Raw genomic sequence first — 23,861 nt, forward strand, 5'->3', positions numbered from 1 at the left:
TATATCCTTAATATATACTCAGACTATGTAAATCGGTAAAAAGTTATTACTCACTACTGTAAGGGTTGAATATCCCTTATCTGAAATCCTTGGTTGGGACCAGAGGTATTTAAGATTTTGGAGTTTTTCGCATTTTGGAATATTTGCATTGAATTTACTGGCTAAGCATCTCTAAAAGAATCCAAAAATCCACTCCAAAATTTCGGATTGGAGATATTTCAGATCTTGGATTTCTAGATTAAAGGTGCTCAACATGTATTATTTGAATTAACATTATATTTATTTCAAACATGACTAAAAAGCGTGACTACCAAATTTAAGCCACTAGGAAAACAAGATGTATACCTAAGCCCATGCTTATTTGGGTTTGACTCTTTTCAAGCAATTATCATAGTCTGTAGTCTTCATGTAGTTTGGTAATAAAATACTATGGAAGACTGACAAAAAATGGAAAACATCTAATAGGTATGTAATAAAATTCATGCTACTGGACAGTAGATATTTTTATTGGACAGGATACTTCCAGGTACCCTAGAAGCAGCCAGAAATGTTCTTATTATAAGAATGCTGCTTACCATGGTAATCCTTATACAATGGGTTGGTTTCTCTCTCAGAACCAACAAATGATTCCAGAGCAACAACTGTATCTGACAAGTTTGTAACACGAGCAATAATAGCTTTATTCTGTAAAAGACAGAAACAAAACATTCATGTTATGGTTAAAAGTGACATACATCACTATAGTGCCACTAAGCCACCTCAACTTAAAAATTAAAGCTACTCCAGGCTGATAACTAGATGAAATATGCCTCAATTGAAAAGTCCAACCCATGTAGCTATGCTACTCTAATCTAAAAAGCTGAGGGAAAAGTAAAAATTGGTAGAAAACATAAATCAGTTATTTTTCACTTATCTTAGGGGCAAGGCTACTTTTATTCTTAAACAGCACTTTTTTTTCCAAACTACTTCACTCATTACACACTGGAAAATCTGGCAGACAGCAGGATTCAGAAGCAGTAGATACCCCAGTATCATAAGGCAAAGGTCCCAGTTTGTACTAGGTTTCAGCCCTATAACAGCTGAAGTCCTCTGTGACATATTAGAAACATAGAAGGATGCAGCTAAGAGGCTGCAACATGCCTAGCTCTGGAGTCTTCTGCGTTCTTTCCAGATGCTGCCATTTGGCTTTGGAATAACAACAAAGGCAAAGAAGATTGGTAGACGAGTACTGCTTATACCAGTAGCCTACTTTTTCTTTCCCAACAAACCCAAGATGAACAGAAAAACAATCCATCTTAAGAAATGTCACATTTTTCCAGATTAAAACAGTGCATTAATATGTTTCCAAGTATAGTATGCCCAGCTACTAAGTATCAAAGGTTCTAACATACCCAGAAATTCATGGCTATAAAAAATATAATCATCAAATACCAAGTAGGCTCTTTGCCTTATTTTTTTTTAATGGAAATTCAGTATCCCTTTTAGTCTCTGATAGTGTGGTAGGTCAGAAAACTGACTATGTGCTACATCAAATTATTTTTTGTACTGAAGATCTAAATAAGTTGAAACACTGTTGTTTATGAAATTTTATAGTTTTGAAACTCTCATTTTATTTTCTAGTAATGCCCATTACTTTGAAACTAATCTTTGAAGTAAAGTGTGGGAAATGGGAAATATAAAACAGTCAAGAAAATTTATCAATGTGATGCTATGTCCCCTGTTAGAAGAGAGACCACTTATAATCAAAGATTTTCATTTTCTTAAAATAGGATTGACCACTGAGCTCATTGTTATTCTATTTCTTAAGTCTCTTTTTAAGAATAAGGATAAAAAGGAAAGAGAGCTAGTCAGTGTTACCTGACTTGGTATGAAATGCATAGTAGACTGTGTTACCAAATACTCTGCTGAAATGATTGGTAAACTCACACCTATGGTGGTATTTGAAACTCTTCCATAAGTAGGAATGTGTGCTAAATAAAGAATGCTTCTCTCTTTGAATCAGTGCTCTCAAAGGAACCAGTAACAATAAATGTTCTTAGCTGTTTTTCATACTTTCAATCACGTGGGCAAATGAGGTACAGAAAAACAAACATAACTTGGAAATGCCTGTTTTCTTCCAAGGTTATTTTTCATTCAATGGTGAGAAAATAATCCAGATTGATTCCTTACTTTCAGTTCTGTGCCACAAGGGATGGTTCTACTCCAGAAATAACAGGGGCTTCAGAGGCCATAAGCATGTTCCTCTCAATATTTCTTTAGCCAGAGACCATTATATCAAACTCATCCAGGTTGGGTTTCAGCCAGTTATTCTTCACCCAAACAAAAATGTCTGCCAGACATTCCAACAGCTGGGAGACAGTTCACAATGAGTCAACTTGAAAATGATTCATTGTGCTGAGTACTGAACAATGTTGGGATGGGGGCGGGGTGTGGCTGGGTTGGTAGTAAAGGGTGAGAACAAGTGGGAGATGAAGAATAACCATGTGGTTCCCCCATTAAGAAGAATCTTGGATAAAAACCAGCAGGCTGTTATCATTTCATTTTTAGGATAAACTCAACTGGGAAGAGTTCTCCTGTCATGGACCCTCAGATGAACAAGCACTTATAATGGCTACAGACAATATTTCTTTATCAAAAAGGTCAGATTTACTTTTATCTATAAATAACAGACTAAGTCTCTGTATCTAAATATCTGAAATGATAAAAATTTTTGTTATAACTCAGCTATGTAAGATTTCAGTGATACCAAGTAGTTCTTTCTCAATTGCATGACTAAGAGAAATTACAATGTTTAAAAATGGGATTCATTTCCAGTCTAGTAGTATATAAACTAGATATTGTGCATTTAAATAGTCAACCTGACATTTATTTCAAAGAAGGTTTTATTTATTCATTTAACCTTAAGATTTGTTAATAAGCCATTTAAGTTCCTATAATATTTACTAACTTTAAATCCTTTGAAGATAGTTTATGGGAGATAAAAAATTATTATCTACTTGGAAGAGGAAAATGAATGAATTCCAAACGTAAGAGGTATGTGAAGCCTTGATCTCAAAATTTCTCAGAAACTCATTCAGATAATTTATTATATTCTAAGTTCTATAGGCTTATATCATTATTTAACTACAAAATAAATTCTATTTTAAAAGCTTTCATAAAGTATTAGAACAATAACGTTTATTCACACTATTATAATAAAATAAGTTATATTTTAATGGTGACTGTACTGTATTCTGCACAGCTTTTTGCAAAGTAGTTTATAGGATGTGGTAAGCCTGATTAATTGAGAAATTATACAGATATCTGAAAACACCTATAGAATAAAAAAACACAAAAAATATATAAGAATAACATCTAAGTTTTTGACTAATTCTTTATTTTGATTAAAACTTATTCAGTCTTCTAGTTATTTATAGGAGCATAAATGATATTAGGTTTGTTAATGTATACAAGTTAAAGGTGTTAGTGATTACATCAGTATCTCCAAGATTCATAAGGAATGTGGCCTATTGATGTAATCCTACTTTAAAGCCATTCCTGTCAAAGGTCTTAACAAATCATGATAGTAATACAAGGAGGCCTGTTAGATAAAGGTAGCTGAATTTATTTTCAAGAATCTAAAATTAACAGCTGAAAAAACTTCTTAAAAGCATAAATAATCACAATTCATTTCAGTAAGAATACACTATGGCTAATAAATTGTCACAGTGTAACCAGTAGTGTTCAGTATGCTTTAGCATAATGATCTGAGCAGAGGCCCTGAAACAGGAACTCCTATATTCTCGTCCTAACAGTTTGTGTTTTTATGTTACTAACAAAGATGGGGAACCTATCTGATCTTCAGGCTACAACAGGCATTGTAGAAGTAAAGGCATTTGTGCATCAATTACTTAAGTATAAATTTGAACATAATTCTTGTGTTAAAGTTGTTATATTACAGTTTCCAATAGGGAACATTTGAGTAAGGACATTCAGAATTCACCAGTATAAGAAAATTAATGGTTATAGTGCATGTGTGGCATAATGACATCACCCAAGAATGCACAATGATACTGCCGCCCCTCCTCCTTGCCCATCTGGATATGAAAATCCAGGATGGCTCAAAAATCCTTCTTATACTAGACAAATCTCCCTTCGCTCCTGGGTGAAAGTTGTCAGCTCTGGATAAGAGCCAAGACATAACTAGGAGGGAAGCCAGAAGGGAAGAGAGCCAGTGTCCAGGAGTTTTAAGAGTTTGCTGGCAGTCTCAAACAGCATTGTAATAAGTTACATAAAGGGCTCTTAAAATGTTCTGTTGTAGCATAATTTCTTATTACTTAAATTTAAAACATGTCAATGCTGTTGTAAAAAAAACAAGGCAAATCAGATTATCCAGTCTCCTACCTTCCTATTCCAATTTTAGTTTCACAAAAAACTTCAGAGTTTTTGTTTGTTCCCTGTTTGGTTACATAAAATGTTTCCTGTTTGCTTTTACAGAATGGTAACACATTTTTATTAGGATACTCCAAATCCATTAAATGGATTTTAAATGGAAAAAGATTAATTCAATGCTCCCTTTCAATTCAAAGCTCATAAAGTCAAACTATGAATTTGTTAAGAGATAAAAATTTAACTGCTACCACATAAAGCTCTCACAATTTTCTAATAAAAATACTTCAGAAACCTAGTTAGAGTTACCAAGTAACAATTAGAATACCTCAAACCCTGAATATTTCCTTATTTTCTTGTACCTAATTATCTCAACAATATAACAAAACAAAATGTGTTTCCAGGAAAGATTTTTTTTAACAAGAGTATTTAAGAAGTAGTCAACCCATAATTTAATTATCAAGAAACTTGAATAGAATAAAGCAATTGACATAAAGCATTTATGTAATGTCTCACATAGGAGTAAGTGCTTGGGTTACTCAATTCACATCCTTTAGGCAGGACAGCAAATACAGTATGAAAGGAACCTCTTCCATTTGACTATGGCACAAGCATTTGGATTTGGGACTACAATAATATGAAAGTACTATTAATGTAATGTTAAAGAGTTAAAGAAATATTTAAGTTACTTTTTGCTTGACTCTAGTATATGACATGATGTATGTGTGGGGATGGGCAGAGGACATCACAAGAGAAGCAAATATAATAGATGCACCAACTCAATTTGTAACATTTTATGAAAAATTATACTCATAGAAGTATAAACTATAATAGAACTAATGACATTTCTTTGTCATATAATCAGAACAATGAGCTTGGATCAAGGGATACATTTAGGAATATTTGATGAAGTATTGGGTTTTCCAAGCATAAGTTCTCCATTTCATAAAAATTAAAACTGTAAAATAAAATTTAGTTATACTGCTTATAATTTTGTTCTAACATGCCACATCTTCTCTAGAGTTGTTGCTCTGTTCTGTAGATGAGGTTTTATTATATTAAAAATGTCTGATGGTGGGAAGATAATTGCATTCATAATCATTTTGTATTTAGAAAGAATACAATGTTATCAAAAATTGCATTAATTCACATTTGCAATATGTTAATGGTGGTATTGGATTAAATATTTTTCATATTTAACATTGAGCTTTATTCAAAGTTGATTTTAGAATACAGAGGGGCTTTTGTTAAGTTAAATTCTCAATGTAATATTCTGATAGCTTCCTATACTAATATTCATGTAGTGAAAAACACAAACATATTTTGAGTTTTTTCCCCCTAAAGCTTACAACATATCCACAAGGGAATTAATGACAAATAGACTTAACCTTAATGGCAAAAGAAATTGCTGAATAAGTTGTCAAATTTTCCTAGGAGTAAGCAATGGAACCATTATATTTGTGTGTTTTCTATATGATAAAACACTTGGTAGCTAAATTTTGCTATGAAAATATTAGTTCTTTATAATAGACTTTTTTTTAAGAACACAAGATTTTATTTTCAAAAGTATTATTTACATTTACATTTGAGGACTGTAGTATCAAGAATAGACTCTAAGGAGTGCCTATATCAGCTGTGTTTCTTAACATTTTAAAAAACTTACTATTCTGAAAAACTCATAAATGGGACAACAAAATTCTGTAATGAATAGACTTCACAGAATAATGGTGTTAGTATTAAAAATGAATGTTGGGTATTTTTCATAACTATACATCATCTAGTTACATATTATGGAAAGTATTCATCAAGAAATTTGTTTATATTTTGTGCTTAAAAATGCTTTTTGGGCAACTTCTTAAATTAGGAATTTTTTGCTACTACTTTGTACTTGAAACCCTTAAGATGCAATTCACAGATGTCCAAAAGCTCATGCCCTGCCTGGAAAAGGAATCACTAATATCCAAATATCAAACTGAGCATCCAGCTGATGTTGGTGATGCAATGGCAGGTTAAAGATACTAAAGTTTAAAATCAGCTTAGAATAATCCCATATTGAGTATAAAATTATAGCCTGTCATCAGGAACAGGCTGACAGAGCCAGGTCCAGATGGGAGACTGGCTGGGAAAAAGGCGAAGGCAGGTGGGAAAATGATGGGAACCTGACGGAAGACAGGACTACTCCCTCTGCTGGCAAGGTCCTCACCTGCTTGAATTTTTAACTAATGACTAGGTTTTCTTTAATTATTTAAGATATAACCAATAAATTATGTAAGGCGTGGCCATTTTAGTTTTTGGTTTTATGTTTGCACATTTTCAAACTCATGGTATTCTGTTTATACCAGATTAATCCATCAGCACTATAAGGATCCAATGTTTCACCAGGAGGTCCAATTATTTATCTCGTAATTAAATTGCATCATAAGCATAAGAAAATGTAGCACTGCTTTTTATAATATATAGCCTTTAAAAATTAAGAAAGTGTTTGAATTATTTTTATTGATATATATGCATTTTTGAAGAAATAAAATTCTTGGGCTATAGACTTCATAATTTCTTTCTCAGGCTCTGCATAATGTCCCGTAATGAAATAATATAGAAATGAACCATATAAATCAACTATACAGGGAACAAGGAAACAGCATGTCACAGCAAAACAGCAGAGATGTACAGCGCCAAACCTATCTGATAATCTAATGATCTGAGTTTACAGATATTATGTCCTAATATGTAAGGAATTAAGAATTAATGTTTACACAAAAATTTGTTAAATTTTACAGAAAAATTATTCAATATTTGATTTTCAATGTAAGCTAATAGCTGCAGCAAAAACATTTAGTAAAAATCTGTTCTAAGATTTTGGCCTACAACCAGAAGCTCCCAGAACAGGAGGGATCAGCTTTTTCACCCACTGTTCTCATCTGAATCCTGGCTTAAAAGCTATTCCAGCTCCCAGCTTTCCAGAAGGCTCCATCCCAGGAATCCTTGCCTGCCATTTGGTTTGCTGATTTTAATCTCTCAGGACTTTCTTACAGTGGCTCTACTATGCTGAACTGGCACTTGCTTCTAGAAGTGAGTTATTATTAAACCTGTAGGTCAATTGTGGCACTAACAACTCTTTGGAAGCTTTCAGCCACAGTGTACAATTTGCTAGTCTAATTAAATATTAATTCTAAGTGTTACATTTTGTGGCTAAGAGCTTTTATTTTCCATCATCAGCCTGGAAGAGAAAGAGGTTACAAGGCTAATTTAATCTCTCCCCTTGTCCTCCCCAACATTAAAGATTAACTACATAGGGTGTGAAAACATTATTAAAGAAGCAAGGACTCTTTATATAGTAATAATAATATAATTAATAGCAAAGAGTCAAAACATAACATTAGGACATAATATTTGACCTGGCACTTAAACAACTTTAAATTATAATTAGTTACAAGCAAGCTTTGTCTCGATATCAAGAAATATGTGTCTCCCTTTATTGAAGACAGTAATCTTTCTTTAAGGGAAGGTATGCATCTAAGTAAATAAATCAAAATAATTCAAAACTCACATTTTCTCACACATATTTTTCAGATTGCATGTAACATCAAAGATTAAAAGCCTCATAATTTTATTTGTAAAATAAATGCAGAATTAAGTTGTGCTTCTTTCCTGTATATAATAAGTGATATAAAAAAGACAGTCTATAATTTAAAAAATAATGTAAAAGATTCTTCGTTTTTCTTCTACCAAGTTCAAGTAGACTGAACACATAGGTCCCTCCCTACTTAGGTTCCCAGAACAGTTGTGCCCATGCCTGGACATTGGGCATTACAAAGACTCTCTGGTCCAGCAGCCAAAGATTCCATATGCGCAAACAGATGACTCAATCTCCATACCGTGATGAGACATTTCACTGTCATTGATACATTGAAAAGTTTGGCCTTATATAGTCTGTTAGCTGCAGACAACTACCACCACTAAAACTATAGTATGAGTCAGAAAATGATCTATAACAGCACAAAGTTATGTTAAAGAAAACAAAAAAAATTTAAAACTAAAGTTATTATTATTTTTGTGGCTTACCAAATATGCATTGGTTAAATTATGTGTAATTAAAGGTTTCTAAATAGTACTTTTTCCTTTTAAAGATGCACATGAATCTTATTGACAATTTAAATATATCCTGCTCTTATTTAATATGCATATTTTCAAAAAGACAAAATGATATGTATATTGCTACTAGTGCTCTACACAGAAAGAAGCTGTAATTTGGAGGCTATTTGTGTAAAAAGTTTCAGTCACCTTAACTAAGAAAGCAAATTCAATATATTTATTAATATATAATGCATACAGGCTATCATTTCATTTTAAAAATTAACAAGCAACATATGCAGTATGAAAAGGAAGAAAAGAATCTGAGCTGTAAGAATTTATAAATTCCAAGCCTATGGTAGAAGGACTGAAATACAGTTCTATTTGTTATTTCAAGGAAAAAGAGATTGTGTTGACAACTCACTAGACTTACATGAAGTTACTAGAATTTGACACATATGATATGAAATTCAAAGTGGGCTTAATATGATTCAGTTCATTTTAAAAAATGCTTTTCACATATTTAAAAACATCAATTTCTTATAATCAATTTCAGAGTTTTAAGAAGATCTAGAAAAATGAAAGGTAGACTCTTAGTTGTGGATATCTTAAGGAAGGAATTAATGAAAAAAGATAAATAGAATACCTGGCTTTATCTTTAGTAAATTATAGATATAAGTGGGAGATTAAACATTTAATTTTAGTACTTAAATAGTCTTCTTAATAAAGTATATTAGAAAAGGCTACTTAAATAGACTAAGTTATATAACAGAAGGTGGTGTTATGTCTTACTATGTTTAAAATATTTTCAAAAAATTTTTAGTTGCAAACACACAAAAGTCTGTTGTTTCTTCACCATACAATTATTCTAGTTCTTGTTTAGAATAAAATATTTCATATTGAAATTCACAAGGCCATTGGAATCCATATTTCATAATCTCATATAAATAGTTTGTTCTAAAATAGTCCATTGCTTGACTTAGAGTTAGGTGCTAAAATACTCAGCATGAACACAAAAGTTTCAGATGTGAAAAGGTTTGTTTGTAATTTCTCTCTCATAGACATAAATTTAAAGTTCTAATACATTAATACTACAGAAGCTTAATTTAAAATCACATTAATTTTAATAATACACTAAATAAAACCTTATTTAATTTTTGAGAGATATGTTAAAACAAGGCCCTTTCTTCCTAGTTTTCATCACAAAATGAATTTTTATTGGTATTAGTTAACTAACATAGGTAATTTTCTTCAATGAAGCTTATGGAAAAATTCTATAGATCAAATTATTATAAAACAGTAGTTCTAGTATAAAAACTGAATATGGTTATTAATTAAACAAGTGTCAATGATGACAAATATAAAAAGGCAACAGGCTACTGGCAAATTTGCAATCTGTCCTGAATAACAGAAAGTTTAAATAGCTTACCAACTAATATCTCTCTGAATAAATACAGTAAATGCTGGCAATATTTAGAATTATTCTAGAAGGAAAATCTATTTCATATTTTATTATCAATAATGGAAAAGAGGTTTTTGTTCTTGCATTATTATCATTAAGGAGAAATTTATTAAGCTGCTGTTTATGCTTTAAAAAATCTTTAAAACTACAGAATATGACTGCTTATATAAATTATCAATAATAAAAAAATTTCTTTTGAAAGGAAAGTTCTGATAAAGGTAGAGAATATTTTTCCTAATTCAATGATAGATGTTGTAATGTTTATTTCAGGTAAAAGGGCTTTTAGTCAATAAAAAAAATACAAATCAAGAACAGTGTCACAGATTCTGTTAGAAAATGTAGAACATTTCCTTCCATCACTAATAAAATCCTAAAATGCAGAAAACTAAACTTTTGTTTCCAAAAAGAAAAACTGTTATTGGTAGCTAATTTTCTCAAGCAGGTAACTGTTACAGGGAATTTTAAAAAATTAATTTTAAAAGCACAAAATGTATAATTTGAAGGTGGATAACACATTTCATCAGAAGGTAGCCCATTCTCATTTATAAGCCAATAAAAGAGAGTTCTATTTTGCTAGATACAGAAATCAAAATTTCTCATTGAAAATGACTTAAAGTTGTCACTTTATAAAAAATTCTCCTTAAAAAGTTTTGAAGGGTGCAAAAACATTTCTAACAGTAAATGAAAAGAAGCAGTAGTGTTTAATGTAGCTGAAATATAACAGCCTTTATTATGGAAACTTACATTTAAATTTTTTTTAAGTTGAAATAATATTGTTACAGTTTAATATGTAGAAGAGGTAAACATAGGGCTTTAGTTATTTTTCTGATATATATAACCTTCTCTCTCTCTCTCTAAACTCCAACAACCTTCTCTCGACAACAGAGTTTAGAACAGTTGAGTTGTGAGAATGTGAGCAGCTGCTGTTATTATAACTAAAGGTCTGTCTACTGCCTGAGCCTGAGAGACCACATGTTCGGCTGTCCTCTCATCTTGCCATCCTCACCAATTAACTATTAACATGGAGGGCTGTACACATGCTCTTGGGGGCTCTTTAACAGGCTTCTTGGCGAGTGGAACAACTGCACAGCAGGGATCTGGGAACTGAGTAATGCCGGGATATAAGGGAGCCATCCGTAGTTCTGCTCCTTCTAATGACACTTTACTCCACAGTTCAGCATGTAACAAAGTCTGTATTTAACTTAGGCATTTTCACATACATTTTTTGAACAATGTCATTGGGCAGAGATTAGAACTATATTCTAATAAGAGATAATATGAGTAATACTACTGCTTCACAGGGAAAATTGTTTAAGGCTATCTCTATATGTTTAAGACATTAATAATATATTTACTGAATAATGTTAGTATTTTCTTAACAGATATGTAGGATTTACTTTTATAAATTTGATTCAAAGTATTCTTATTATTTTTTTCTGTGATGTTATAGAAATAGTCTTTAACCCAAAGGAAAATACTTCAAGTTCACATTGTGAAACTGAACATAAAGTTTTCGAAGGCAAACTTAAAAAAAATTCTTATTTACTTGCAAAAGTCTCATTCCAAAAATAAGCTAAAATAATCTTTGAATCTATGACATTATTTTTCCTATTTTAACTTTACCTCTACTTTGCACTTTCCTGAAGTATTTGTTCCTTCACGACAATGAAATTAAACATGGGAAGCACGCCAAAAGTACAACAAAGGGTAACTAATCATTACTGTAGAAGTCTGACAGAATGCTAATAACTTAAGTCAGAACACCCATTGGCTGGTTTATCACTCTAAGAGATGAAGATATTTTATATACTTTTAACCTAGTGTTATTTTTTAAATTACATATTCAAATAAATGTATCACCATTATAGATGTTTAATTATATGACAAAATTTCCAAGGATATCAAACTTCATTTCTGTTTCCTACCATAAATCACTCTACTATCACCTCCCAAGTTCAAGCATCCATATACCTGCACATACTACATAGGATGGAGCAAAAAAGCTCCATCCTATCTTTTACATTGCTGAAAAGTCCATGGGGATAAGGATCTTGTTTGTCCTGATCACTACCATATCCTCATGAGTATCTAGAGCACTGCCTGTAGGATTTGTTGAATGAATGAGCAAATAAGCTAAATTATCCTCATTCATCCAATCCCAACTTAAATCCCAACTTAATAGCCTCCAGAGATGCTACTGGTTATAATGGAAAGGAAGTTGACACATGTTGGTAAGTTTTTGTTATAGGGGCCAGTACTGTGGTGCAGAGGGTTAACGCCCCAGCATGCAGCGCCAGCATCACGTATGGGCGCCAGTTTGAGTCCCAGCTGTTCCACTTCCCATCTAGTTTCCTGTTAATATGCCTGGGAAAGTAACAGAAGATGGCCCGAGTGCTTGGGCCCTTGCACCATGTGGGAGATCCAAAGGAAGCTCAGGCTCCTGGCTTTGGCCCCGGCCATTACAGCCGTTTGGGAAGTGAACCAGCAGATGTCAGAAATCCCCACCCCCCTTCTCTCTGTAACTCTTCCAAAGAAATAAAAAAAAATCTTAAAAAAAAAGAGTTTTGAAGATTTATTTTATTTATTTGAAAGACAGAGTTACAGGGAGAGGTAGAGACAGAGAGAAATGTCTTCCAACTGCTGGTTCACTCCCCAGATGGCCACAATGGCCAGAGCTGTGCCGATCCGAAGCTGGGAGCCAGGAGCTTCTTCTGGGTCTCCCACATGGGCGCAGGGCCCCAAAGACTTGGGCCATCTTCTACTGCTATCCCAGGCCATAGCAGAGAGCTGGATCGGAAGATGAGCAGCCAAGAGTTTCATTACAACATATTGATGCTACTAAGATCTGAATGGCCATCTGAGTTTATGTATGCCTCCTGGTCTGTGTCAGACCTAAGCTGGGAGAAGACTTTATCAGTGTCTTTCAAAAAAGAGTTCAGAATGCTGAAGATTTCTACTGCCTTGATAGTTTTGTACACCTTAAAATTTGCGGCCTGACCCTCTTTCAGATTCTTGGTTTTGGAGGTCTGTAGCCTCAATACATGTTATTTCTAATTCTTTGGTTCTTTTTCACTTCATTTTTACATTTTATCCTAAATGTTTTGACATGAAAATTTAGATAGTGAGTTACCATGTTTAAAGAGTGGAGGAACCATTTGTTTCTCAGTTGGTAGCATGGTCAGAAGACCACTACAATAACTTTGAACAGCGGATGAGAGAAAGAGTATGAAAAATGGGAAAATTTTAGAAAGTTGTACAGTTTCTCCAAAAAAGACAGTTTCTGTTTTGAGGAAGCATGTCTTAATTCTTAGTCACACTGTATACCTTGATACTTAACACCAAAGTCTTTCCCTGTATTTTACTATCTTCATTACAAAGTAGTCTCTTTACTGACACTAAAAAACATACATTTAAACTGTATTTCTTCAATTATAAAAGGGCTTAAATACATCTGTAAAGTATCAAAATTGAAATATTGTTTCATGCTCAGACATCCAGCCTACCTCATAATTTACTCATTAGATAATCAGTGGTGTATATAGACTATCTTGATATCACTTGATAGTATCACTGCTGTTACCTCAAATAGGAGCTCCAAGAAACATGGTCACAGACATCCAAAATGAGGCTGGGAACTCTGCTCTAGGTAATGAAGAAGACAATCCCTAACAAAATGGCTATTTAGAAGTATTTTTATTTTCTTTCCTATTTTCTTTCTTTCTTTTTTATACAGACTCCTTCAGAATAACTTTGGAAAATTATATATATAAATATACATTATTTCACAACTATATTTCTTCCTATAAAACTATAAAAAGGAAACATAACTTTGTTTCCCCCTCACTTTGTTTGGAACTTTTTGCTTAATTTTTCACATGTATTAACTTGTTAAAAATTTTACAATGTTAATTCTATGTATAAAAATGCTGACTAACAGCACTGTTTGCCTATAACATTTTTTTTTCTAGTGGAAAGTTAGTGTCATCAAAATAAGTTAATAATTCAAGACACATAAGGATGCAGTGTAATAGTATGGGGAAAAAAATCTCTGTTTTACAGTTACACAGATCTGAGGTTGAGCATCAAGTTTAAAAGTGTGTAAAAGACATTTGACATTAGAAAATCATTTAACTTATTTAACACTGGCAATTGACATAGTAGTCACATTGGGGTTTTGTGGTCCTTTGGTAAGCTATAAAACCTAACAGTGAAGATGGTGGAGTTTGGGGTTAAGGAAAGACACTGGCCCATCCACTTAGTAATTGGAGGACCTTGTGAGAACCAACTATTTCATAAAGTTGAGGAAAAGAATCAAGCACATAATGCTTGTAAAATGTTTGGCCTGTAGTCTGTGCCTCATAAATAGTTGTAGTAATAGCAGTATCTTCATCAGTATCTGATAATTCTGTTTCAGGTTTATTTATCATCAAAGTCAAGATGCTTATTAGGTCTAAGCTAACTACTATTAAAGTATGAATTTTATAATAATTCCATAATTAAACAATAAAAACAATCCCAGTATGTGAGTAAAGTCTAAAATAATTACAGAAAGGATTTCCCCAGGATATTCATACAATTTTAGCCTAATTATAATACAATAATTTGTTTAGGCACAATCTGATTAAAACTTTAAATGAAAACTCAGTTATTTTCTCATGACTATTATAAATAAATTCTTATCAAGGAGTCAAAATTCACTCCTTATTTATGTTAAACTTTTCAGTCTTTGTATTGAAGTATGCTGTATGAAACTAGTACAACTAAATGACATTCTAATAAATTTTCCATTTCTTGGAAGGATCTGCATATGTCAGAACAGAAGATTCAAGTAGTTTCAACAATTTGGCATTAGTAATAATTTTCCAAGTAAGAATCAATATTCATTTAATTAACCTTTATTTAACATCTAAAAAGAGCCTAGGTACTATGCTAAGAAATTTTTGTCACATTTAATATTATATTACTATCATAAAGCCATTTAAAGAAAAGTATAAATATCTGGCTCTGCCTTCATGGACAGTACAATGTATAAGATATACATAATTATATGACATCACATATTTGAGACAGAAAATAGTTCTTTAATAAACAGTACTACTAACAGAGAACGAATGAATGTAAAGTACATTAGCAAACAAGAAATCAAAAGCTGTTTGATAACATGAATTAAAACTAAAAAATTCAAATGGGAATATATTGACCAATTAATAAAAGATTAAAATGATAGAATATTTAAAAGAAAACATCGGAAGACAACCTAGAAAAGGACAAAGATTGCTAAGGTTGGAAGGGCAGGGAGAAAAACTATTAACCAACACAAAATTGATAAATTTCATCAAGATTAAAAATTCCAGCTCTTAAAAAGACATAGGAAAATAGAAAATGTGACTTGTAGATGACAAGAAAATTATTGCAAAACTTTAGCTAAAATATAGAAGGAATTTTTCAACTTGGTCTTGGTGAGGTTAATCAATTAAAAAAAATGGACAAAAGACTTAGACAAAAGAAGATATGCAATGGCCAAGAAGCACATGAAAAGATGATCAATATCATTAGTTATCAAGAAAATGGAAATTAAAACTGCAATGTTACACCACTTTACCACTAGTTAGGGAAAAGTCATTTTCCAAAATACTTACCTGGATAAGATGTGTTGGCATTGTGATGATACAGGCTGAAAGAGAGGTTCGCAGCAGGCCACGGAGAATGTAGAGGAACTTGCTAAGGCTGTGACTGCTGTCACAGTTTTCTGAGCAACAAACGTCATCTCCCCATAACGGTAAGCCAAGACTCTGAATTCCTATTCTTAAGATATTTCTCTGCTTTTTCTAAAGGAAAGTGGAAGGGAGGTAAGCATTTTTGTTCCCCAAAGAAACCTTTTATTTAAGGAATACAAACTTCATGCATTTCATAAGTACAACTTTAGGAATATAGTGATTCTTCCCACCATATCTGCCCTCCCACCCACACTCCCACACATCCACCTCCTCCCTCTCCCATTCTCATTCCCATTCTCCACTAAGATTCATTTTCAATTAACTTTATACACAGAAGAGCAGCTCTATACTAAGTAAATAGTTCAACAATTTGCACAAAAAAACAAAAAACAACCTGTTATTCAACAGTCAAGACAAGGGCTGTTCAATGTCATTGCATCTCAAAGTTAATTTCACTTTTTTTTTTGTTAGAAACTTAATTAACTTTAAAGAAGTATCCAAGAATGATACATCTTTTGTAAGCACTCAGACATAACTACAACTTATGGGACATAAGAATTTCCTCCATTTAATACATTAAAAGAAAGTAAGTCCTTGAGAAAGAGTTTTATCATTAATTAAGGAAGCACCTAAGAAAACAAGCAATGGAATTGGACAATTAGGTATAACTAAAACTTACGTGACATAAGAATATGGGAAGTAAACATTTAAGATGTTGATAATATCAGGAAGATAATGTTAATAGATGTAAAAATTATTATGTGCTATAAACGATATGACAATATAAAGAAAATATTTTAGATTTTATAATATAAAAATAACAGAATGTTTTCCACTGTTGGAAAATTTGAAGAATTTTACAATGCTTGATTTCAAAACTGTGTCTAGGGCAGGCATTTGGCCTAACAGTCAAGATGGCTGCATCCCACACTGCAGTGACTGAGTGGGATTCTTGGCTCAGGTTCCTGACTCCAGCTTCTTGCTAATGCAGACCCTGGGAAGCAGCTTAAGTCAGTGTGTTCTGGTCAACCACAAGGAAGATCTGGATTGGGTTCCTGACTCCTGGCGTAGGTCTGGCTCAGCCTCAACCATTGCAGGCATTTGGGGACCTTTGCCTGTTTCTCTGCCTCTTCAATAACAATAAGAATTAAAAGAAAAATTGGGCCTAATTAAGAGTGACTAAGAATTATGGTTGAGGTAGCCTAATAATATGTAACAAACACAAGTAATAATAGAGAAAGTATGAACTAAAATGTTGGTATGCAAAAAAAAATTTTAAGATTTATTTTTTATTTATTTGAAAGGCAGTTACATAGAGAGGAAGAGAGAGAGGAGAGAGAGAGAGAAATCTTCGATTTGCTGATTCACTCCCCAAATGGCTGAAACAGCTGGGGCTTCTTCTGGGTCTCCTACCTGGGTGCAGAGGCACAAGTACTTTGGCCATCTTCTGCTGCTTTCCCAGGTGCATTAGTAGGGAGCTGGACTGGAAGTAGAGCAGCCAGTCTTGAATCCATGACTATATGGGATGCTAGAGTGTCAGGCAGAGGCTTAACTTGCTAGTCCACAAGACTGGCCCCAGTATCCAAAAATTTTGTCTTTTAGTAAACTATATTGCTCAGCATTTCTTATTTAACTTTATCCTACCCATTGCATGATCTATTGTTTTAAAGATGTTTAAATACATACACACTTTAAATTTTACACTAATATGCACCTCTAGTTTTTAATTTAAGTTAAACACTTTTTATACAGTTTTATAGGTGAACATTTAGAACTTAAGCCTTCTGACATTAAAGTCATAAAAATAGTGATACATATTTCTAGAGAAAAAATCATTTTAAAACACTGAAGAAGTCCTAGGATGACTGTCACTTATGTTTCCCAACACATATATTTATAATAAATTCTACTGTTTGGGTTATTCTAACTGAACAATTTTTTAAAAGATTTATTTATTACATATTTGAAATGCAGAGTTACAGGGAGGCAGAGGCAGAGGCAGAGAGGGAGAGAGAGAGAGAGGGGGAGAAGGAGAGGAAGAGGGAGGGAGGGAGGGAGGGGGAGAGAGAGAGAGAGAGGGAGGTCTTCCATCCACTGGTTCACTCCCCAGATGGCCATAATGGCTGGAGCTGCGCCTATCTGAAGCCAGGAGCTTCTTCCAGGTTTCCCAGGAGGGTGCAAGGGCCCAAGGATTTGGGCCATTTTTTACTGCTTTCTCAGGCCATAGTGGAGAGCTGGACTGGAAGTGGAGCAACTGGGTCTTGAACCAGTGCGCATATGGAATGCCAGAACTGCAGGCAGAGGCTTTACCTGCTACACCACAGAGCTGGCTCCTGAACAAAAGTTTTGTAAATGTTTTCCTTAGCAATCAAAATTTCTGGGCAAAAGAAGGAGGCATTAACAAAATCTGGTTCATGCCAATAATTAGGAAATCATTATAGCTTCAATGGAAAAAAAATGAAATTCTCCTTTAAAGCCATCATTTGGAATATGTGCCACTTTAGAAGCAATTTCTGATGAAACAAGATCACTTGCTATTGCCTTAAAATATCATCAATATCACCAATTTATTAACACTAGCTATTGTTCAACACAATACTCATTATCTTTTTCCCTGGTACTACAGTTGAAACTCTAATTTGTATATTCCTATTTCAAGCAGGATTAATTGACAAAGGTAAGTAGGCAAAATGGATAAAATACTGAAATATTAGAAGAAAACCTAAGGGAACAAGAGCTAGTAAAATGATGAAGACATAGACACACTTTGGACTACAGAACTAAGAAGGCACATATAGTCATCCATTGATGTTGGTGGATTGGTCCTAGGACCCCTCTACAGCCCATGAATACCAAAATCTGAGGATATTCAAATCTCTTATGCAAAATAGTGAAGTACTGGGGTGAGTGTTTCACACAGTGGTTAAGATGCAACTTGGGATGCCTGCTTCCCATATGAGGAGTGTCTGGGTTCTAGTCTTAGCTCCACTTCTGACTCCAACTTCCAGCTAATGTGCAGCATGAGAGGTAGAAGATGATGGCTCAAGTACTTGGGCCCCTGTCACCCACGTAGGAGACCCAGAGTAAGTTCCAGGCTCCTAGCTGTGGCCTGGCACAATTACAGCTATTGCAGGTATTTGGAGAGTAAACCTACAGAAATAAGATATTTCTCTGTTTGTCTCCATCCTTTTCTCTCTCTCCCTTTCAAATAAAAAAAATTAATGGTGACATATTTACATATAACTTACACATATTCTCCTATATACTTTAAATCATCTCTAGATTCTTTAAATTAGATAACAATGTAAATGTTAAGCAAAGAGTCGTTATAGTTTAGGGAATAATGACAAGAAAAAAATCTGTAAATGTTTAGTACAGAAGTAATTCTTTTCTTGTATATTTTTGTTCTGAAGTTGGTTGAATCCATAGACACAACAGAAAAAGGGGCTAACTGTACATTACTTAGGCCATTGTTCCTTTAACTCTAAAAAGATAAAATAGAATATTGCTTTGTGATTTTATGAAATTCTCTGAATATACAAAGGGACCTAGTGGTGTGGCTAAGAGGTTAAGAATGACATTACCCAAAAAATAATCTAAACTAAGTACATTTGAAAAACACTTCTTGACTCCAAGGACCTGAAACGTGATAATACAACAACCAAAGTAGCTAGACTTTTTTTTTATATTAGTTAAAATAGATGACTTCTTACATTCTGTTACAATTCTTAATAATTCATAAAAATTATTTTTGTTTATTTCTTCACAAATGAAGTATGATGATGTACCAGGACATTTGTAAGAAGTATAGGTATGTTCCCGGCAAATTAGTATAAAGTTTCTGTGAGCTATGATAGGTTGTTTATTTTCCTTATTTCTTATAATCTTAGAATTTCAGTAAAATGGCAAAACTTGACTTTTGACATATCTAAATGTGTTATATCACAGTAACAAACTTAAGCTAGAATGCCAACAGAAAGAGTATCCCAGAAAAAGTGAACAAGAAATTTACATACGCACAAACACAAAATCCAGATACTAGAATGGAATATAGAAGTAGAAGTAGAGCAGCACCATATTGTTTCCCTTGTTCAACATTTCAGAAACTAAGGATGAGTGGTATTTTAACCAATGGTCACCATTTATCTAGTATTGTTGTATCAAAAAGTTTCTGCTACAAGTTTATAATTAAAATCTTGATAGGCACAGAATCAGAACTACCAAAGTTAGCAACTTTGACAGATACACTGACATATGCGTACAGAAGGAGGAAAACATTAAGCCAAAGATAAACGCAAAATGATTTTTAAAAGCTTATTTATTCTCTTTTTATTATTTCAAAGGCAGAATGACAGAGAGAGGGGGATCCACTAGTTCACCCCTAAATGCCTGCAACAGTCAGGGCTGGGTCAGTCTGAGGACAGGAGCCAGCAACTCCATTGAGATCTCCCATGTGGGTGGGAGGAACTCAAATACTTTGGCCATCACTGGCTGCCTTCAGCTGTATTAGCAGGAAGTTGGAAGTTGGATCAGATCGGGTGAGACTTGATCTCAGGCATTGCAATATGTGATGTGGGCATCCCAAGCACTGGTTTAACCTGCTGCACCAAAATGTCTAATGCAAAAATGTACAATGTTTAAGTAAGGTGGGTGCACAGCACATTAGAATATAATTGAAATTAATGCTTCAACACAAGGCATATATTTATATTTTAAAAAATATGGTCATAATTGCACAAGCAAAGATTGAACTACAAATATCTTGTATTATTTGGGACATATAGGACTTTACTATGCCAAATAATAATCAGAATGCTGTGTGGGTATAATAAAAATTAAATCCTTTAACTATAATGTAAATTAAAAATAGACTATCTCAAAAATTAAAAAAGAAAGAAAAGAGAAAGGAAGGCAGGAACTAATGAAGGGAAAGAAAGGGAAAGGAAAGATTTGAGAACAGGAGGGAGTAAGAGGATATCATCATATTATTAGAATTGTATCTATGGGCTGGCGCTGCGGATCACTAGGCTAATCCTCTGCCTTGCGGCGCCGGCACACCGGGTTCTAGTCCCGGTCGGGGCGCCGGATTCTGTCCCAGTTGCCCCTCTTCCAGGCCAGCTCTCTGCTGTGGCCAGGGAGTGCAGCAGAGGATGGCCCAGGTGCTTGGGCCCTGCACCCCATGGGAGACCAGGAAAAGCACCTGGCTCCTGGCTCCTGCCATCGGATCAGCGCGGTGTGCCGGCCGCAGCGTGCTGGCCGCAGCGGCCATTGGAGGGTGAACCAACGGCAAAGGAGGACCTTTCTCTCTGTCTCTCTCTCTCACTGTCCACTCTGCCTGTCAAAAAAAAAAAAAAATTGTATCTATGAACTATGTTAAATATAAATGTTTTTACAATAGATAAATTTATTTCCAAGAGAAAATCTAACATTTAATGATACTCTAAATAAATTCAATGTTCAAATTTCCTTTTTACTACATTGCATTTATATATTTGAAAGACAAAAACAACTGTCTTCACCAAAAATATCTTAACAGATGAGCTATTACTCGCTATTCATTATCACTACATACTACCAAAGTTACTTAAAAGACAGATTTTATTTAGTTTCTAAGAGTCTACATATATCTATTGTCTCTAATTAGTTCTTTGAAAATGTGATAAAGAAAATAACTTTCCTTTTGAAAATTAGGATTTATGTCAGTGTCTGAATATTATTTTATATATTTTTTAATTTTTTTTTGATAGGCAGAATGGACAGTGAGAGAGAGAGACAGGGAGAAAGGTCTTCCTTTGCCGTTGGTTCACCCTCCAATGGTCACCGCGGCCGGTGTGTGGCGGCTGGCACATCGCGCTGATCCGATGGCAGGAGCCAGGTGCTTCTCCTGGTCTCCCATGGGGTGCAGGGCCCAAGCACTTGGGCCATCCTCCACTGCACTCCCTGGCCACAGCAGAGAGCTGGCCTGGAAGAGGGGCAACCGGGACAGAATCTGGCGCCCTGACCGGGACTAGAACCCGGTGTGCCGGCGCCGCAAGGCAGAGGATTAGCCTAGTGAGCCGTGGCGCCAGCAGTGTCTGAATATTATTATGACCCAGGAGTAATTTTTGTTGAGGAAATGCTTGACATATATTTTTGTGGCTTCCTAAGTTCATCTAAAGTTTCTGAAACAGATGTATAGACTAGACAATTTAGCAAACAGTGTAATCTATAACTTAAAGATATGGAAAATCATTTACTATATTTTAGTTCCAATAATACTGGAAGTATATTTTTGAAATAACCTATTGGCATATTTTAATTAAAAACATTTTTAAAAACATGCTTAGTATTTACCGTGTAAGTGTCTACCTTAACCCTCTTTACTTTTTATAAGGCTCAATTGTTATATAACCTCTGGTTCAGAGAACCAAGCCAGCTCCAATTAGTTTGAAAAAAGGGATTGTTTCCTGAAAATATTCAAATATTATACAACAAACATTTCATTCCATTCCACAGTTAGCTTACTTATATAAAGGACTTTTATGGTGTGTGTATTTGTACATAATATATCCCTTTTGCCATTGCTTTTACTTTTTTGCATTCCATAAAATTTATTGCTCACAGAAGATGTGCCATCATCTTGCAAGAGCAGCCGATCTGCACACTGTAACATAGGAACTGTTATGACATGTCCGTTTCCATAGTTACCACAGCAAGTGGGGAGAGGTGTCTATCAGGGACCAATTTACCTCTCCAGATAGGCACTGGCACCAAGGGGAAGGCATGGTACCCATAAATCCTAGCTAAGACCAAACATGGAGCAACAAAAAGCTAAATCAAATTGTATTAAAGATTGAAGGCCCTCACAAAAAAACTGTAATACACATGAAAAGTTGTCTGTAAGTAAATGTCTGTGCTTTACCACACACATACATGTATTTTTAACTTGGTGTTAAACTGGCAATTAAAGCAAATTTTAAAATTATTTGTACAGGGATAAATTGTTAAATGTAGCAGTAAAGTTTAGAATATTTTTAAATCTATGAATTAAGAGCAAATGTAGAAGTAGGTAATAAAGCAAAAAATAAGATTCTTGGTTTTTGTGTCTTCTTCAATTAAAAATCAGTGATGCTCTGGACATATTTCTGCTAAAATAATATAAATGTAATAAAAATATTTTAGTGGAAAAAGCAATTAATCATTGAGAATGAATTTTGAAAGGCATGAAATCTGGAAATAAGACTTTCTTGTTCTGTTTAAGTTAAAATAACCAGAATTTTTTTAAAACGGAAATTTGGAGCAAGTTTTAAAAATTAGTTCACAGAAATAGCTAAGTTATGAAATATTTTAAGATAGCAAATAAGAAATGCATCCTTCATTCAATGAAACTACTCAAGGTATTATAAATACAATCTGAAGACAATTCTTACATGTAAGTAATTTGAAATGAAATCCTGAATGACAGAAAAACATAAAAAACTAAAGACTTAAGATAGAAAAGTATGATATTAGATTTAAAAATAATTTTTGAAATGTCTCTGTTTACCAATCCCAGAAATTTAGAAATAATTAATGTCAGCAAAGCATGTGTGTATGTTATCTACATCCACTGAGAACTTAGCTAAAACTCCCAATACATAATAGCAGTCAAGCTAAGGCTGCTGTCTCTGCTTATTTACATCGTGTGTGCTTGAAAGCAGCTTGCTCACTGTTGATTATTCTAAGACCTGCTGGGTCCACCCCCAGAGAGTTTGAAAACAACATTACATATACATGATTATAAAAGGCTATGAGAATACTTTATACCTGAGGATTGGATCCATCAAATCCTTCCTCATAAATGATGTTCTGGATAAAATGAAGCAGCTTCATGTAGCCAGGGGTCAAAGAACTGTTGGTAAGAAGTCATTTAAATACATAAATGAGATTATTACACAGGAAATACAAAATCTACACTAAAATATTAAGTAAATAATTAAAATATACATTTATTAGATTAAGTACAAAAGCAAATGTCAAAATAGTATTAAATAATCTTAAAGAATAAAGTCAATACACACAGGGAATAAGTTACAATGCCTTATATTAACTTATTCCATGTTCTTGACATTATGGGAAGACAAAAATCTGTGGAGACTGAGATGACTTAATTATGTCAGGGTTAGTTACCTCTATGAAAATTAATGATTTAATGAAGCAACCTAAAAGATGAAGCCACTACAGCTTTTCAGGAGTAATCATACATAATTAACACATAGTTAATG

At 33.7% G+C, this 23,861-nt stretch overlaps 1 protein-coding gene across 5 annotated transcripts in view; it reads right to left on the reverse strand.

Annotated features, from left to right (window-relative positions):
• ELP4 (elongator acetyltransferase complex subunit 4) overlaps positions 1 to 23,861 on the reverse strand; it is a 276,252-nt gene that overhangs the window by 138,358 nt on the left and 114,033 nt on the right. For all 5 annotated transcript variants that reach the window (XM_002709032.5, XM_051825657.2, XM_051825667.2 and 2 more), the window contains exons 6-8: positions 23,404 to 23,488; positions 15,541 to 15,729; positions 576 to 684 (exon numbers count right to left, since the gene is read on the reverse strand). In XM_002709032.5, coding sequence (XP_002709078.2) covers positions 576 to 684; positions 15,541 to 15,729; positions 23,404 to 23,488 — 383 coding nt within the window. The remainder of the gene's footprint in view (positions 1 to 575; positions 685 to 15,540; positions 15,730 to 23,403; positions 23,489 to 23,861) is intronic.

This window comes from Oryctolagus cuniculus, chromosome 1 (assembly GCF_964237555.1).
Source record: "Oryctolagus cuniculus chromosome 1, mOryCun1.1, whole genome shotgun sequence".
In the NCBI taxonomy this organism is placed as follows: Eukaryota; Metazoa; Chordata; class Mammalia; order Lagomorpha; family Leporidae; genus Oryctolagus; species Oryctolagus cuniculus.